General features: G+C 36.3%; 1 protein-coding gene and 1 long non-coding RNA gene across 2 annotated transcripts in view; one reads left to right on the top strand and one right to left on the bottom strand.

The window, feature by feature from the left end:
* The window catches only part of LOC141483989 (uncharacterized), a 36958-nt gene extending 33751 nt beyond the window's left edge, over positions 1-3207 (top strand). Inside the window, exons 3-4 of the long non-coding RNA XR_012466402.1 lie at positions 709-817; positions 3083-3207. This is a non-coding gene — a long non-coding RNA (uncharacterized lncRNA). The remainder of the gene's footprint in view (positions 1-708; positions 818-3082) is intronic.
* LOC111507900 (aquaporin AQPAe.a) overlaps positions 1-17777 on the bottom strand; it is a 40506-nt gene that overhangs the window by 4768 nt on the left and 17961 nt on the right. The window contains exons 3-4 of the mRNA XM_023163283.2: positions 13232-13375; positions 3154-3363 (exon numbers count right to left, since the gene is read on the bottom strand). Of these exons, the coding sequence (XP_023019051.1) occupies positions 3154-3363; positions 13232-13375 (354 nt within the window). The remainder of the gene's footprint in view (positions 1-3153; positions 3364-13231; positions 13376-17777) is intronic.

The raw sequence follows: 17777 nt of genomic DNA, 5'->3' as shown, positions 1-17777 counted from the left end.
GGACGTCAGAAGATTTGGTTTATGTAATGAAATTATATTCAATTAACTCATTTGTACCTGAAAGAGACGTACGTAAAAAGAGACGTTAATATGAGTTCTGGATTATTTTTTGTCTAGTTTGGTCTTGAGTCATCAATTTTATTTCATAAAAATGTAGTAACAGTTGTCAAGTTCAGACATTGAGAGACTCTCGTTTGATATCATATAACTCTGTTCACTCAACCAAGTTTTACTTGCTGAAAATATTTCAGTATTGTTTGAGATGCAATATATGAGAGTATAGTAAGGTGAATTATTTGAATGAGAACGAAATTGAAAATGCAGCATCAACACATCTACAAAAGGAATTTCTGAAAGATCATTACAATTTTTTTAAAGATTTTGTGACGACTCTGTTTTCATTTTTTATCTTTCAAAATGTTCTCGTTTATATTTTTGGCACCAAACTACGTTACACTGGGGTCAAATGAAAGTTTTATTTACTTTAGTCAATTCTTGAACCGATTGGTTCTGAAAGAAAGTTTTCCTGATGTTCCACTCAGTACATGAGTACTATTGATTGTTGATAGTGAGAGTTTGTCTTTGGTTATCGACTATTGCCTAGGTGAATTCCTGTGATATGATGATCTTATTTTCGTAAAGCTTGTAGCACCTATCTTCTGCTTGGGTTGAGGCGTCTATCCTCACTTTTGATTTTGTTATTTTCAGAGATACAGATTCCATCAGCATGTGTTTCCCGAATGCGACAAAAATAAAAAAAAAAAGATGTAGATCAGTCTTCACATATGTCATCAATTCCATCAACATAATATATAATGTGAGTATATATTTTTTGGATTTTTACTAAAAACATTTTTTTTATTTGAACATTGTCTTCTGGCAGTTGAGCATACATTTTAATGAGGTTTAATTTTCAGAGATTGATTTTCGTCTATAACTCCATGGTATTTTTTCTCAATTGATTCAACTAAATTATTATTAGTTATCAATGTATTTTGCGAGTTCAAACAACTCACTGGAACATTATTGACGATGATACCAAGCAGCTAGGTTCGACTGGTCGGCAGATATTAAAATCATTGTGATGCATCGCATTCCTCGTGGATCTGAGAGTGTGAATAGAAGTCGAACAAATACGAATCTTGTTCGTCACATGTTCTAATTGCACACCTCTCCCACTTCAAACTATCACTTGTATATTCCCTGTCTTGAAAATTAAGATTTTTTTTTAATTGAAAGTATCAATTATATTGAATATTGAAAACATTGGCCAATGCTGGGTATATATTTTTTCAAGTTTATTAAAATTGATGCGATAAAAAGTTGCAATCATTGAGGGATTCAAAGATTCATTTTGATTGATCATGTTTCCGAAAACTAAGTGAGTGTTTCCGGTGTGGTAATTCACTTCCATATCCAGTTAGAATATTTGATGAGTAGGAATAGGTTGGAATTTGATATAATCCTCAGATTTTTGGAAATATTCATTTTCATCGGTAATTTGTCAGTACATTATTTTTCTATTACTGGAGTTTTAAACCAATACAAAAACGTTATTTTGACACCTCGACACGTGTTTCGATCACCGAGTGAGTCAGTCTTTCGAAGAGAAACAATAAACTAACTCAATCTCTCCCTTGAAGATGATCACATGGTAATCGAAACACGTGTCAAGGTTTTGAAATAACGATTTGGGGTACGGTTTGATGATATAAAACTGCAGTTATATTCATTACTACACCAAAGGTTCATCACAAGTATTCGTTTTCTGTTGAAAATTCATTCAACGAATATAACTACGATTATTCTTTCACAGTCGTCGGAACATCTCATTCAAAATATTGGTTTCGATAGTTATCACTGATCAATAATCAGGTTATAATTCAATCCAATTGGTATTATTATTTCGGAAATTCTCATCTTTTACAAAATTCTATGAAATGACAGTAAACAAAGAAGATATTTTGCAAATATCAATCGCAGTCAGTAATGTAATATGATTTAGAAATTTATGTAGTTATGAATAAGAATACAGGGTCTTTCACGACGAGCTGTCGTTAGGAATATATGGAGAACGATTCAAAATAAAAACTTGAAATTTCCTGATAAATGGTTTCACAAAATGACCTTCTCAAATAAAATATTTTCAACTCCCGGTCTCTTTTCGCTATACCGGAAGTTGAGGGCAACTTCCTTATTTCGAATCGAACACCCTGTATTTTATTACATTTTTTAATTTCTCAGTACATTTTGGGTCCACTTTGTTTATCAATGCCTATACCCAGTTTTCGAGATATTAATTTTTTTCTGAAAAATTTGACAGTTACAGCACCACTCCGAAAAAATCATAACTCATAGACAGTAACAGTTCAAAATGTGAAATTTCACATAATCACACCTTAAGAATTAAGTCATGAATAGGTCAATAGAATTACCTAAAATAATTTACAGGGTGGTCGAAATTTCCACCTAGAACATAACATTGAGAAAACTGATGAAACTCGATTTTTTCAAATGAAAACAATACTATATTCCACCCTGTCCATCGAAAATTCGATGGACCTGTTCATGACTTGATGCTCAAGGTGCTCTCCTGTGAAATTTCACATTTTCAACTGTTACTGTCTATGAGTTATGATTTTTTCTGTCAAATTTTTCAGAAAAAAAATAATATTTCGAAAACTAACAAATTTGGGTATAGGTATTGTTATACAAAGTAGGACTGAAATGTTCTGAGAAATTAAAAATGTAATAACATAAAGGGTGTTCTATTTGAAATGAGGAAGTTGCTTCCGATATAACGGAAAGAGACGGAAGTTGAAAATATTTTAGTTGAGAAATCCATTTTGTAAAACCTACTACCACAAAATTTCAAGTTTTTATTTTGAATTGTTCTCCATATATTCCTAACGAACACTCGTCATGAAAGACCCTGTATATTAAAAATCAAATTAAAGGTAATAGAAAAAAAATAAAATGCCAACCATAGAATTATTTTTAATTTGAACTATGCTGCTATCCAGAAAAAACAGGTCAAAAATATTTCATCATTCAACAAATCAATTGGTTTTATATATTTCAGCTCGTGATATTTGAAATGGAAATGAAGAAGTGAATAAGGTGAATATGGTTCACAATATTCCAGAAACTTACCCCACACAAGTGAGCTGCTGAAACAGCCAATCCTATGGCAACTGGAATGGATCCAGCAATATCTTTACGGTTAGAATCACACACACCGTGAACCACAAAGACAAGAAGGAAAGTTAATATCGCTTCGACCAGCAGTCCTTGGCCAGCGGTAAGCTGAGGACTCACTATAGTCAATCCCAAGCTTCCCACTTTCTCGTTTGGAGTCACTAACTGCAAAATTGAATAGAATTATTGAGGTTATGGGGAAAGAAATATTTTATACAACTATTTCTATATATTTGTAATTTTCACAATCACTCATGAAACACAGAAATTTTCATCAGTAATCACAAAGAGTTTTTTCTCAACACCAGACCGTTATTTTAACACCTCGACATGTGTTTTGATCACCAAGTGATCACCTTCAAAAGGAAGATCATACAGTTTGATTTTTTGAAAAAACTCTAGTAATATTCATTACTAGGTAAACCAAACGTTCCAAACAGTCCATCAAAAGTAGAATGTTATTTGCAAATGCATGAAGTACCCATTTCCTCATGAAGTGTGAAATAGGTTTTTATGCACGAATAGTATACTTTTTTACGATCGAATGGTAATATATTTATTCAACTTTCAACTCCCCCTTTTCACAACTTGATAGCTAATTATGACTAGAAAAATGTATATTGACATTTAACAATATCAATTGCAGGTACTTAATCTTGAATTTTTAATGACTTTTGAATGTTTGTAGAAATAGATATGGTAGATGCTATTTTATTTTCAAAAAATTACAAGATTTCATCTGCTAGAGAAAATTTTCTGACTCTCATTGATATATTCCTCTCCCGTTGTGGTTGATTGCCATTCGCCGTGTCGCTCAAAGGTTGCACCGCCACTGCGTTTTCGGATTACACTGTTCAACAGAATTTCAACTGTTTTTCGTCACATGAAAACTCATATCAAACTTTGAATCTACTAGGGCCACATCAAGTTTTCTCTTGACGTCAAAGCATATATTTTCGTAAAATATAGAAAAATCAGCTACACAAGTGTGAAATAGGTTTTTATGCACGAATAGTATACTTTTTTACGATCGAATGGTAATATATTTATTCAACTTTCAACTCCCCCTTTTCACAACTTGATAGCTAATTATGACTAGAAAAATGTATATTGACATTTAACAATATCAATTGCAGGTACTTAATCTTGAATTTTTAATGACTTTTGAATGTTTGTAGAAATAGATATGGTAGATGCTATTTTATTTTCAAAAAATTACAAGATTTCATCTGCTAGAGAAAATTTTCTGACTCTCATTGATATATTCCTCTCCCGTTGTGGTTGATTGCCATTCGCCGTGTCGCTCAAAGGTTGCACCGCCACTGCGTTTTCGGATTACACTGTTCAACAGAATTTCAACTGTTTTTCGTCACATGAAAACTCATATCAAACTTTGAATCTACTAGGGCCACATCAAGTTTTCTCTTGACGTCAAAGCATATATTTTCGTAAAATATAGAAAAATCAGCTACACTTGGAGAAATTAATACTCAATGTACAATGAATATTAATGATTTTCGTGAAGATTTGTCTTGTGGTGGGCCCCTTCAGGTTTCCAACAATGATCTGCTAGCATTCCTGGACTCCATTTCTATTGATAACGTTTCTCCATTAAGGAAATGTCCTGATGGAATCTCACACCTTTTACGTCACTTATAGCAACCATATGCAAATGAGAGTCCAATATATGTATTTTTGGGACACATTATACCCCAAAGCTTCATTTGACATTATTAGTACATTTATTAAGTCTTTGTGTTTTCTGATTTTATTTCCTAGAAAATATAGAGAAAACATCTTGTTGTGGTTTGAGTCGTATCTATCAGACCGCGTTCGAACAGTGAATTTCAAAAGTTCATCTTGAGATAAAATGAGCATTAAATGCGGAATACCTCAGGGATCTGTCCTCGGCTCGTTGCTGTTTTCATTATATATAAATGATCTGGCATAAATATTTATATCGATTGAAGGCAAATTCACAAGTTTTGCTGATGACAGGTCTATACTTTGGCATGGAAGAATCACTGATGCAGTAAAAATTAGGGTAGAGCATGATATAGGCAAAATTAAACAATGATGTGATGCCAATTTATTATCTTTCAATATATCAAAGACTGATATAATATCCTTCAAATCTAACCTGGACCATATAATTCTTGAAGAAAACATCATTGATCATAAACTAGAGAACAAATTTTTAGGCCTCAACATAAAAAACCAATTGAAATTTGGAACGCATTTTAGTATACTATGGCGGGTTGGTTGTCCTTGTTCATCTTTCACTGCCTGAACCACTGTGCATGCTGTTTACGGCCAGTGCTTTGGCTTGGGATGTGGGGATTGAGCAAACCGGCCATCGGATGCCTGCTTCCACGTAGCCCCGCTGGATCCGGATATGACAGAATCACGTGTGGTTCTGTTATTACCAAACTGAATGGCATCCCAACGATGACTTGATCCCAAGATGTGTGTATCCGTACCGAGAGGCTACTCGTGGGACTTTTATGGTCAGAGTAAATTTTAATTTTCTTTCTGACGCTGAGTCTACACAGGAGATGGATGTCGAGCTCACGACTCCAGCCGACCTCCCTGTGAGTTTACATCAGGAGCGAGAGCTTCTCAACTCTCCAAATCTTGATTCAGAAACTGAACCTGGGAAAAGGTTTAATGTACAGCCAGGAAACGACTGGGTCGTCTTCTCAAGAGCGGAGTACCTTATGAAATCGCCTTACACCAAATTCTTGAGCGGCGTACGCAGACTCTGTCTCAGGTTGGGGAACAAACCCCGATGAGTAGGTTAGCAAACGATTGCGCTCAAATGATGATTCACCGGAACCAGAGGCGAAAAAGCCCTGCACGGCTGAATCTAAGGCATTGTCAGGTGTACCTGATGTGCAAAAACCTTCTTATGGGAAGGTTGTCGCGAAAATCAAGGTGGGAATTTTGCACCTCAATTATAGGACTACCTCATTGATGGCCAACCAGCTGGAATCTCTTCAGGAGACTATTTTATCGGATGTGGAGATTATTCCAGACGATGGGCCGCAGGTACAATTCCAGAGCTGCGTCTTTCAGCCTGGATGGTTACAGATCGTCTGTGAGGATCAGGTAAGCGCTGAGTGACTTGCGGGTGTAGTTAATACCCTGCAACCGTGGGAGGGCGCTTCCCTGAAATGCGTCACAGGAGACCAACTTCCGAAGCCACAGATCTGTGTTGCTTACCTACCTGACGGAGCTTACCTACCTCCGAACAGGTCCTCACTAGATTGAGGAAAATGAAACATGGTCTGTCAACCTTGGAGTGAACGATCCTCCACAAGGAAAAGTCAGGCCCTGGTCAAACATGGACCTTCGCAGTAGACGATGGATCCATGGCCGTGCTGGCGAGGATGGGTTTCAGACCACATTTTGGTTTTGGACAGGTCTGATTCTGCCCTAAAACCTGTGCACCCTCCCAGCAGAAAACTACTCAAACGAGTCACTCTAGTGTATCCGTTAGAGTAAATAAAGCGGGGTCAAGTGGAAATCCACCTATGGGGAGGAGTTCAACCAAACCTCAACCCAAACATAGGGGTAAACCACCGGCTCACACCCAGCCCAAGGCCGGGAAAACAGGTGTTTCTCAGGAGACAAAGACGGCCAACGTCTCGTCGAGTAAACTAGGAAAAAAGGCTGGACGTGGCTCTCTGAAAGAAAAGACGGAAATCGTCCCGTCAAAAAAATCCAATAAATTAGCAGGCAACTCAGAGACAGCAGGTGTCCTCACCTCATCATCTGTGCCTACACATCTCTCTATCTCAGGAGAGGAGGGTGGAGATGTCATTAAGGACCCTTCATCTTCTACCTCCTAGGGTCGAGGAGTTCTAAGTTTGCGGCAACACTTGTTATCTTCAAGTGTTTGCAGGCAAACTTACAACATGCCAAGGCCGCTTCATACTTCCTTGGAAAAAACTTCAAGGATGAATTAATCGACTTTGCCTTCCTGCAGGAACCATGGACAGGAAATACAGGCCAAGTAACCGGACTGAGCAATATTCCTGGTGAGGTGGAAGCGTGCCCTGGGGTGAAACCCAGAGCATGTCTAGTCATCAGGAAAGGTATTAACCATTTTTTGCTCACATGCTTCTGCACCCAAGACGTGGTAGCCATCCAAATTTTCCTATCGGGCAAGAAGGGTAAGACGAATTTTGTCGCCTCCGGAAGATTCGGATACTGTACCTCCTCTTGCTGTTAGACGACTTATCGACTATAGCAAAAGGAACAAACTACAAATAGTATTGGGATGTGACGCCAATTCACACCATACAGCGTGGGGCAGTACGAATATAAACCGTAGGGGTGAGTTACTCTTTGATTATATACTAGGGAAAGGGCTGTCTGTAATCAATGAGGGCTCGGATCCAACTTTTGTCACTAGTAATAGGCAAGAGGTATTTGATTCAACCCTCAGCTCACATTCTCTGAGCAACAAGATACACCATTGGTCTGTATCTACTGAACCTTCTCGTTCAGACCATATATATATTCTTTTCAATACTGAAACAGGTCAAAGACCAGTAGTGGAATATCGTGACTCAAAATCAACTGACTGAAGGGAATATAAAAACTCAGATTCAGTACTATTCACACTTGTGATGATATGGATACAGTAGCGACGCAATTTCGCGAAGCAGTGATCTCATCCTATCATGAGAACTGTCCACTGAGGGTCAAAAGAGATAACCGCAACTCTTCTCGGTGGAACAAAAGCCTTGAAAGTGGAAGAAGACTACTATTCAATCGAGCTAAAGAATCAGGTAACTGAGAGCTTCATAAAATCACTCTGAAGACATACCACAAGGAAATTAGAAAGGCAAAACGGGAGTCTTGCAGGAAGTTCTGTGAAAGTATTTCTGATTTACCTCGCAGCACAAGAATTCACAAAATTCTCTCTAGAGAGCCGACTGCTGAAATTGGGTCGTTAAAACGATCCGATGGAACATTTACGACCTCTAGTAAAGAAACGTTAGAGCTTTTGATAGAAAACCGCTTTCCTGAAAATCTGACTCATGATAACAACAGACCGTCCATCTTTGAGGGCGCTAAACGCCCAAGAAAGAACGACTGGGATGTCGCAAAAAAGGTTATCATTGCACCGGCAGTTGAATGGGCTATCAAGTCTTTTCAGTCCTTCAAAACTCCCGGAAAGAATTTGTATATTTCCAGCTCTTCTTCAAAACGGACTGGAAATAATTTTACCTATTCTCACAAAATTGTACAGAGCTAGTTTGGTGTGGAACTGTATAACACCCAGTTGGTTGGCAGCAAGGGTGGTATATATACCTAAAGTGGGCCGGAGATACCCACACCCCGAACCGGTACGACCAATCAGCCTTACATCCTTCCTGCTGACAGGACTTGAGAGGATACTGGACGGACATATCAAGAGGGTACCATTATATGCATCCCCCCTGAATAATCACCAGTATGCTTATCACACCGACAAATCGACAGATTCAGAGCCTCGTTGAGAAAATCTCCCAATCTCTTGACAACAAGGAGATTGCGGTTGCTGTATTTTTCGATATTGAAGGAGAATTCGACAATGCACTACCTAAATCAATAGGATTGTTACTGGCTGGAAAGGGTATAGAATCGGCCATAATTGGCTGGATTTATGCCATGCTAGCAAACAGAACTGCAACTGCGACTCTTCAAGGCTCAGATTCAGGGTCACCAGGGGCTGCCCTCAAGGTGGGATACTATCTTCCCTTCTGTTGCTTCTGTCGCTCCTGGTGGATAGTCTGATTGATGCCCTCGACAGAAGAAAAGTTGATCTGCAAGCTTATGCAGATGACTTTGTCATCCTGGCAAGGTCCACGTCGGAAAGTGTAGTTTGTGATATCCCCCAAAGCGCGTTAGACGTTGTTCACAGTTGGTGCCTGAGGGAGCAGACGTCTGTCTCCAGCAGAATGTGTTAATTGCCTTCAAATTGGACGATCTAGAGCCACTTTTCCTCAATGATGTGGTCATTCCATTTGGAACGAAGGTGAAATATCTTGGCATTGTCCTTGATAAAAGATTCACCTGGAACGCTCACTTGGAAAAAGTTTTACACAAAGCCAGACTGTCGCTATGGACATGTCGAAGGATTTGTGGTGAAACTTGGGGTTTAGGTTCCAAACAAATCCATTGGATTCATGTGATGATTGTCAGACCAATGATCACTTATGGTGCAATTGCTTGGTGGCCTAAAGCTTTACAGAAAACGACCCAAGCGAAGCTCTTTGGCTTACAGAGGCAGGCTTGTCTGGCTATCAGTAGTGCCATCAGTACCACACCGTAAGCGGCCATGGAGATCCTTCTGGATCTACCTCCTCTTCACATTTTTCTAGAAAAAAAAGCTGGATGGACTGCATACAGACTTGTGCACATTGCCAATTGCACAAGAAACGACCTCTGACTTTATGCCTCCAACAGTCAACTACGAACTGCCTTATAAAGTACTATTTCCCAATAGAGAGGACTGAATCCTGCGGGAGAAGGAAATATTGAGAGCAGATAGTTGTTGTTTCACAGATGGATCAAAAACACCTGCCGGTTCTGGTGCAGGTTTTTTCAGTCGCAACCCAGGACAGAATTATCTACCTGTCTAGGAACTTATGTGCCTGTATTTCAAGCGGAAATTTACACTATGAAATTGTGTGCGGAGAGATTGGATAAATCCAACCTCACTCACAAGTCATTAAAAATATTCTCGGGCTGTCAAGCGGCGTTGGAAGCTCTTGCCTCCTACCGATCAACGTCTAAATTGGTAGCAAACTGCCGAAAAAGACTCTCCTCGATAAGAACACTTAACAGATTGTCTCTAGGCTGTATTCCTGGCCATACTGGCCTGGAAGGCAATGGAACTGCTGACTCTCTTGCAAAGGAGGGTGCTGCAAGCGGCTTCATTGAACCAGAACCTATCATTGGCATCGCTTTGGGCTTTGCCAAACAAACACTGAACACCTGGATGGCAAGAAGAGTTATAAACTTCTGGCAGAATTTCACAGGATTGGCTCACTCCAAAGCGTTTATTAACCCTTCGAAGCTTGATTCCAAACAGTTGTTGGACTACAGTAGTGATGAACTACGATGTCTAACAGGCCATCTTACAGGTCTCTGTCATTTGAATCATCACATGCAGAGACTTGGACTGTCGGAAGACAGTGTGTGTCGCCTCTGTCTGGAAAATGATGAAACTGCAGAGCATATACTTCATGCCCGCCCCGCTAGGGGACCGAATCAGGTTCTTTGAGTTCGGCAGATCCGTATTCTCATCATCTGACCTGTAAAACCACTCACCATACAAACTAATCGGCTTCGTTAAAAAGCTGGGTTTATTTGGCCGAGTGTGAATAGGTGTGAATAAACCCTTATGGGATGCGGTGGAGGGTCGAATAGACCCTCTCACTTTAGACCTACCTACCTAGTACACTATGCAAAAAATTATCCCCAAGTTGTTATGCGATAAGGTCTATCTCTAACTCTTTGGACTATTACTCTGCTAGAAAAGCATACTTCACAGTTTTCGAATACCATTTGCGGTACGGAGTTTGTTTCTGGAGGAGCAGCTATCAAAACTTAATAAATCAAGTTTTCACAACTCAAAAAAAGAGCAATGAGATTCATTACCAGAGGTAGTGTCCAGGATTCCTGTAAGCCTTTTTTTCAACTCATCACATCTTAACAGTCTGATGTCTCTTCATTTCAGAAACAGTCTGCCTAATGCACAAAAAGCACAAAGATAACATCTCGAACTCAATTCAAAGTTATGCCTCTCGTCTCACATTCAATATTCCTATTCCGGCACCAGCACAAATCAAAAACTCGACCGTGTTAGGAATCACACGTTAAAAGGTTAGGCCTCGTTAGTCCTTAGCTCGCACAAGTTTCTCAACTCCTGAGAGTTGTCGTTCGTATGGGTGCGACAGCTGATTACCGGAAAACAGTTTTTTTTTCAAACAGATTTTTTATGATAGCAAAAAATATTTCAATCACCTCCCCCTTTCAATTACAAAGTTAACATGCTAGAAACAGTTTCGGGAAACTAGATAAAGCTTATTATATTATTGAGGAATTTTTCTCGGATGACTCCCCAACTTATAATTGCAACTTATAAAAAATTTTATCACAGACTTTTACCATAGACTTTTTGAAGAGTGCTTGAGCCATGTCAATATCTTGTTTCAATTCTTGACGTTCATTTTAATGTTTCAGATTGTTTTAGTTCTTAAGCTCGCTTTGTGAACAAAACCTAAACTTTTATGACAATAAAGCTGTTCTGACTCTCACTCTGGAAACATTTTCCGCTGATTTTTTCCTGGTCATTCATTTTTCCTTCAAAGCTCTTATCCCTTACAATGAAACTGAAATATTATAATGGGGTGAAATTTCGATGCTAGGATGTTGAATCTCCACACACATAACAAAAGTGTCGGGGTTAGTAGAACACTTTCGTGGCATATTTGCGATGTATCTAACGGAAATAAAATGTATGTTAGCTGATACAATAGTTATACAGCCGCCTAAATGACTTTATTCAAAGAAATATACGTATATAAGGTCAGAAATGAATATATAGCTGTCACGAAAATACTGGATGTGATTGAAACAAAATTATTATATATTTATAATGTGAATAGGCTTACATTAACAATCAACATCACAAAGTTCATGTGACAAAAACACTGTTGACCAGTGTTATTCAGTATCGTCGACTCGGGGACAAGTCAGGAATCATTATTTTCTTCAGTTTGGCATGAGAAACCGCGCGTTTCACCAACCAATTTGGTGGGTATTGCACTTATGTTATTTTATTTTATTGAAACATTTGGTAACCAACATTTTTGTCTTTCCTCCGCTTTCAAAAATGGCGTCATAAAAGTTAAAATTAATTGGCACAAAAATATATGCCTTTGGTGCCCTACTCACATCTATACATACTTAATAGCATAAGGTCATGAACAAATGCAAAAAACAAAACTCTGTTCATCGGTTATATTGCTTTTTTATTTTATAATTGTTCAAATAATCCATCAAGGTTGAGTTTCAAAATCTGATTGGTGTTTCTTATTGGCAACAGAACAACAAATCTTTGTTTGCCTAATGAATTTATTCGCCTTTTGGGATAAAAATTTGTAGAGGTCACTATCGTGTAATATCAAGGAGTGTTATGAAAAATTTTAGGAATAATTTTCTAGTTATATGTGGTTGTTTCTGAAATTCTTATTACTTTAGAAAAAAATGGAATGATAGTCAGACTTTTTCCCGGAAAAATGTCCACTCAATAAACGATTGTATTGATTATGGCAAAAAATCTTCATTCGGTTGAAAAACGCCAATTAGGATTTTCAGAGAAATAATGATTTTCCAATTAATAATTGAGATAATCATGAAGAACCATTTATAACAATGAAGAACATTAAGTAAACATTTTTTCTCTGAAATTCGTAGACTGACTTGAATGTTTGTTCAAGAATAATTTATTGATAGATGATGTAAAAAATTGTACACAGCACCTATCTTTGCCGCAATGAGCAAAAACCGTAATGAGATGACTTTTGTGAAAAACACTCTCTCAACATAATTTTTCAATATTTGAAAACAATTTTCATCTTTAAAAAATGATACTGAACATAATTATCAATTTTTTTATTTTTCAAACGTTATTTTCCTAAATATATGTGGTATTGTCGAGAGAAAATAGAGCGTGATACGATGTTAACAAGGTGCTACATTTTTCCATGAATTCATAGGAGTAGTTTCATTATTAACTTTCACAGTTCATATCTTCTATTTGAATTACTTGTCTCTTGAAATAAAATATCGAAAGAAATATAAGTCTTATAAACCAACATTTTTTATGGAAATCCCAACCGTTACAACTTTTGCATCAATATCGATAATAAATCATAATTACGTTCAAGAAAAATATAAAAATCATTTCATGGAAGCGTAATTGATTTCAAGCATTCCAATTTCTTGATTCTGTTGTACCCTGTTAACTTACCCTCAATAGTGCAGCACCTCCTATTGCTCCAACGCATTGAACCACAATGTAGAGAACGGCTTTGACTAATTTTATATTCCCAGTACAGAGAAAACTAACAGTGACTGCAGGATTAATATGGCAACCACTAATATGTCCAATAGCCTAAAAAAAAAACAATCAAGCATACAAGTGACGAAAACAAAATGCCTCTATTCGTTCATTTCTTCTAATATAAATCCAAGGAAAGTTTAGAGGGGCTAACTTCGTTGAAAACTAACGAGAACATCGAACCGTGGGAGCAAATAAAGCTCTGCAAACTTTCCGTTATCCTCATATTGCATTTGAAGTTTTTCGAATATAGCCACAACAGTTGCACAAATATTAACAAGGCTTTGGAGTTGAAAATCGACTTGAAAATTGATTCGACATTGGTATTGTCAGAAACACAGTCTACAATAGAGAAGCTGTACAAGCTATTCGCCGTCGTTTACCACGACGGCAAAAATGCTAACACCGATGCCTTACAACTGCCGGATAAGGTACGAAGATTATTCAGTCATTTTGTTGAAATGTTGGAAATATACTTTGTAATGTTTTAATTTTGCTGTAAATTTTATCTATGACTGCGGAAAATCTCCCATGACATATTCCTTTTTCTGAATAGATAATTTGTATTGTATTCGAATTTTTCTGATTGCACATTGTTTCAGTGTAATAAACAAAGTTCCGACTTCGTTTTTATACATTGGAACCATCACAACTCTAATGGCATCAAAGGAAATTGAAAATACTGAAAAAAAATTGAAAGAGCTGTGGTTGACGGTTGACATCAGAACACTGATGACTATTCATGAAATATTCAGTTTCAAGATACTGTTTTATGAGAAGATCAGAACTTTATTTCAAATTCAGGCACTAACTTGAAGAAGCGAACTCAAGCTCCGACTTATTATGCCTATACAAATTTTTCATTGAGATATTTATGATTTTCAATCTGTAAAAATAACTTTCTTTCAATTAGGAATAACAGCTTTCGTTTGGTCATGTGAAAGATGTTGACAGTTTTCATATATTAGAGTAGGATTCAATATTTTATTGAGCGTGAGGCAACACAATCAGTATTCCTGAAATGACTTGGCAATTGCAGAAATGGTAATAAAGCGTTCGTAAGGTTGTGTTGCGTCAGTAGATATAGATTGAGACTTATTTTGGTGAAAAAGCTCACAGGTGATGCCACAAAATCTGAAATGAATCAAGGTTGTTGAATTTATGGGACAACAAAAACATGATTATTTTTCATAGATCACATTTTTTCTACAGTAATGAGTATATTGAATTGAGGCTGAACTCAATGATCAGTTTGGGATTATAGTTTTACGATGGAAATCATCATATTTTGGGATGAAAATCATAATTCAGATGAAATGAGTCGAAGTCTCCAATGTTTTTGAAGATCTATAACTATAATTATTCGCATGTTCAATATACTTAACAAATGTCAACTCAATGACAATGTTCATCTATTTTGTCTTGATCGTTGATCATTTAGCGAAATGGGATTTGAACCAGAATGATTCTACAAAATATACAAGAACCTTGAAAAGCTATATTATAGCGAGACACGTTTTGGGTTTTTGTAAAACTGGTTGGTGAAACTCTCACAATGAAGGGTTCCTTGAGTGTGTATTTAGGTTGAATTTCATATACAATATAACGAAATTAATGATTTTCAAATCCATTTTTAACTCATTCCAGTTCTTTCAAAATGATTGATTTTTCATCCAAAATGATTACAAAACAATACTTGCAGTTTTTTCCCAATGTAAAATGGAATTTTGATCTGATGTTTTATATTTATAGCAGTTATTCATAGTTTTCTAGAGCATAGAAACATAAAAATTGTTCAACAAATTTTAAAATCGTTATCTAGCAGTCATAATTCGTCTGCATCGTTTAGACGAGTAGTATTTATAGTAGCGATGTTAATTAACATTTCATAAATCCTCAGATGGATGAAAAGTAAATAAAAAGAGTAGCACTTACCATGATATATTATCATATGTTAAATACAGATTATGACCCTGCATTTTTCACCTAATATTTATGATAAATATTGACCAGATCTATTCCCATTTGTTGATTCAGTCAATCTACTGGAATTCTCAACAAATATGGTTTAGTCACTTGAAATGAATTTGAAAACGATTGAAAAATATTTCGTGAAAATTAGGAATATAATGTTACTGATAATGAGTATAGTTGTTACTTGAAGCACTCTCATCATTTTTATTGATTACTAGCTTACTCAGCAAACTCTGTTCGGCTTCATTAAAAGAACAAAGAACATTTTGTCAAAGTTTATTTCTGCATAGGGGCATCTCAGTCACCTAACGGTATGAAATATACTATTCTCATACCTACCAAACTTACAAATATTTCATGAAAATCAGTCGAGATGGTCAGAAAAGTTTGAACACAAAACCGTGACAGGATATTTGCTCATAATAAATAAATCCATTTTAATATAGTTCTGACATTGACAATAAAAGTAGTTAGATAAGGTGAATATTAATGTAACAAAATCAACTTCATTTATAATTGAATGATTGATATTAACAATGATGAAATATTCCACATTGATCTGTCACGTGAACATAATACTCATTCGATTTTTCTTTTTGTGATTGATTATTTGTTGAAGAATATGTTGTAATTACTATTATCGCCTTACTCTCTTATTAGTACGGAACTAATGATTCTGAACTACCATTTTCTCTATCTATTTGTATGTTCGAACAGTATAGCTTCAAAAATAGTGATTTATCTTCGAAAACTGTTCCACCAGAAACAACATTTTTTTTCAAACCGATTCTAGTGGACATTACCAACAGTATGAAACTATTTTTGTAGTTCTCTTATTCAATGTTTGTTTTACAAAGCTTGAAGTGATACCAATAACAGGTTCTGGTACGATTGAATCATTCGCAGCGCCTTCTTTCCGAAGAAGTCAATAGGCCAGTATGACCTGAAATACAGACAAAATATAATTCGTTTATTATTTCTATAATGGGTACCCTTTCAGGCAGCTCGATATCATCTCAAACTTTGCTCTATGAGGGCCAAGTGCTCTCAGAACTACTTGATTATGAACAAATATTTTTATCATATGTGAGGTTGGGCAGATTGAAATCTCTGTCCAAGATCTGACATTGTATATTCCTGTACCTGAACCTGGAAATATTTTCGAATCATCTGCGAACCTACCGCTATCTGCTCTCTCTATTTTCTATCTCCGGTCCACTCTCAAAACTAGGACTTTATAACTCATGTCAAAGTTGACTGTTATAGACATCGATTTGAGAGTAATTATATGCACTGTTTGGAACCTTTGGTGTAGTAATGAATATTACTGGAGTTTTTTTCCAACACTAAATCGTTATTTTTAACACTTTGACACGTGTTTCGATCACCAAGTGATCATCTTCAAAGAGGAAGATTAAACTAGTAACTAACGTGAAGCCAACGCTATTTATGCTATGGTACTAGATATCCCATACAGGTAAACCATCCAGGTGTACCACCCATACAGGTATACCTTATCTATTATTTCACAATATATGTTTAACTGTTATAGCTGTATATTATGAAATCAATTTTTATATAGCTTTCATATAGGTGTTAATAACGATTTGGTGTTGAGAAAAAAACTCCAGTAATAAACGAAAAACTGTGGTTTTGTGTGTCGACCAATAGTCTGCAACACTTCGCATGTGTATGTTGGGTCCACAGTTTCCATCAAAATTTTTCTCGAGTAATATCTGAAGTAGATATAGATGCAGAATGATTTCCACGGCTGCTAACAATGTTGAAGAATTGGAATATTATTATTATCAACTCACTAATTCAAATGTTTCATCACGTTCTGTATGTGATTACCTCAAACACATTTTATTATACTTGAGCTTTGATCAAGTACATGCTTTCCCTATTATTCAAAAGGCAGAATATTTTTGCATCTATCTGTTAAGAAGATCTGTGATGTAGCTGATTCAGCATTAACTTCCTGATAGGTAGGTCGTTGGTTATTTGTTATTCGCATGTCAAGATTGTATGTGAGGTAATTATATGAATGAGGAGTGATGACATGAATTGTAATTTCCACAATATTGTTGTTATACTATATAATAAACTCAAAATGTTCGTATTTTACATACTTTCCGTAGCGTAAAAATGATTCAAATTATTTTACGTTTATACAACGACAGAAATGGGAATTCATTCGTTTTCGAAACAAAAATAGAACGTGTTGAAACTTTTTTCCACTGAAAAATAGTACAACCTTGTACTCCGCACAAAAAAAATTGATATATTATGGCAGTTGCGTTCGTGTGAAAAAAATTATCAGGAAAATTATTGGAAGCCGTTAATTTGAACTTCGACAACTTAAGAATAAAATACAACTGAAAAGAAGGGATTTTATTTCAAGATGAATTTGTAGTTTTGAAAATACCAAATGTCATAATCGAATCAATATCCACTGTGAATGACGTGATTGCTCTATTTG

The sequence above is a fragment of the Leptinotarsa decemlineata genome, unplaced genomic scaffold, assembly GCF_025532065.1.
Source record: "Leptinotarsa decemlineata unplaced genomic scaffold, Ldec_3_MD MMD2_tig00004307_RagTag_RagTag, whole genome shotgun sequence".
In the NCBI taxonomy this organism is placed as follows: domain Eukaryota; kingdom Metazoa; phylum Arthropoda; class Insecta; order Coleoptera; family Chrysomelidae; genus Leptinotarsa; species Leptinotarsa decemlineata.
This window is presented reverse-complemented; position numbering and strand designations above follow the sequence as displayed.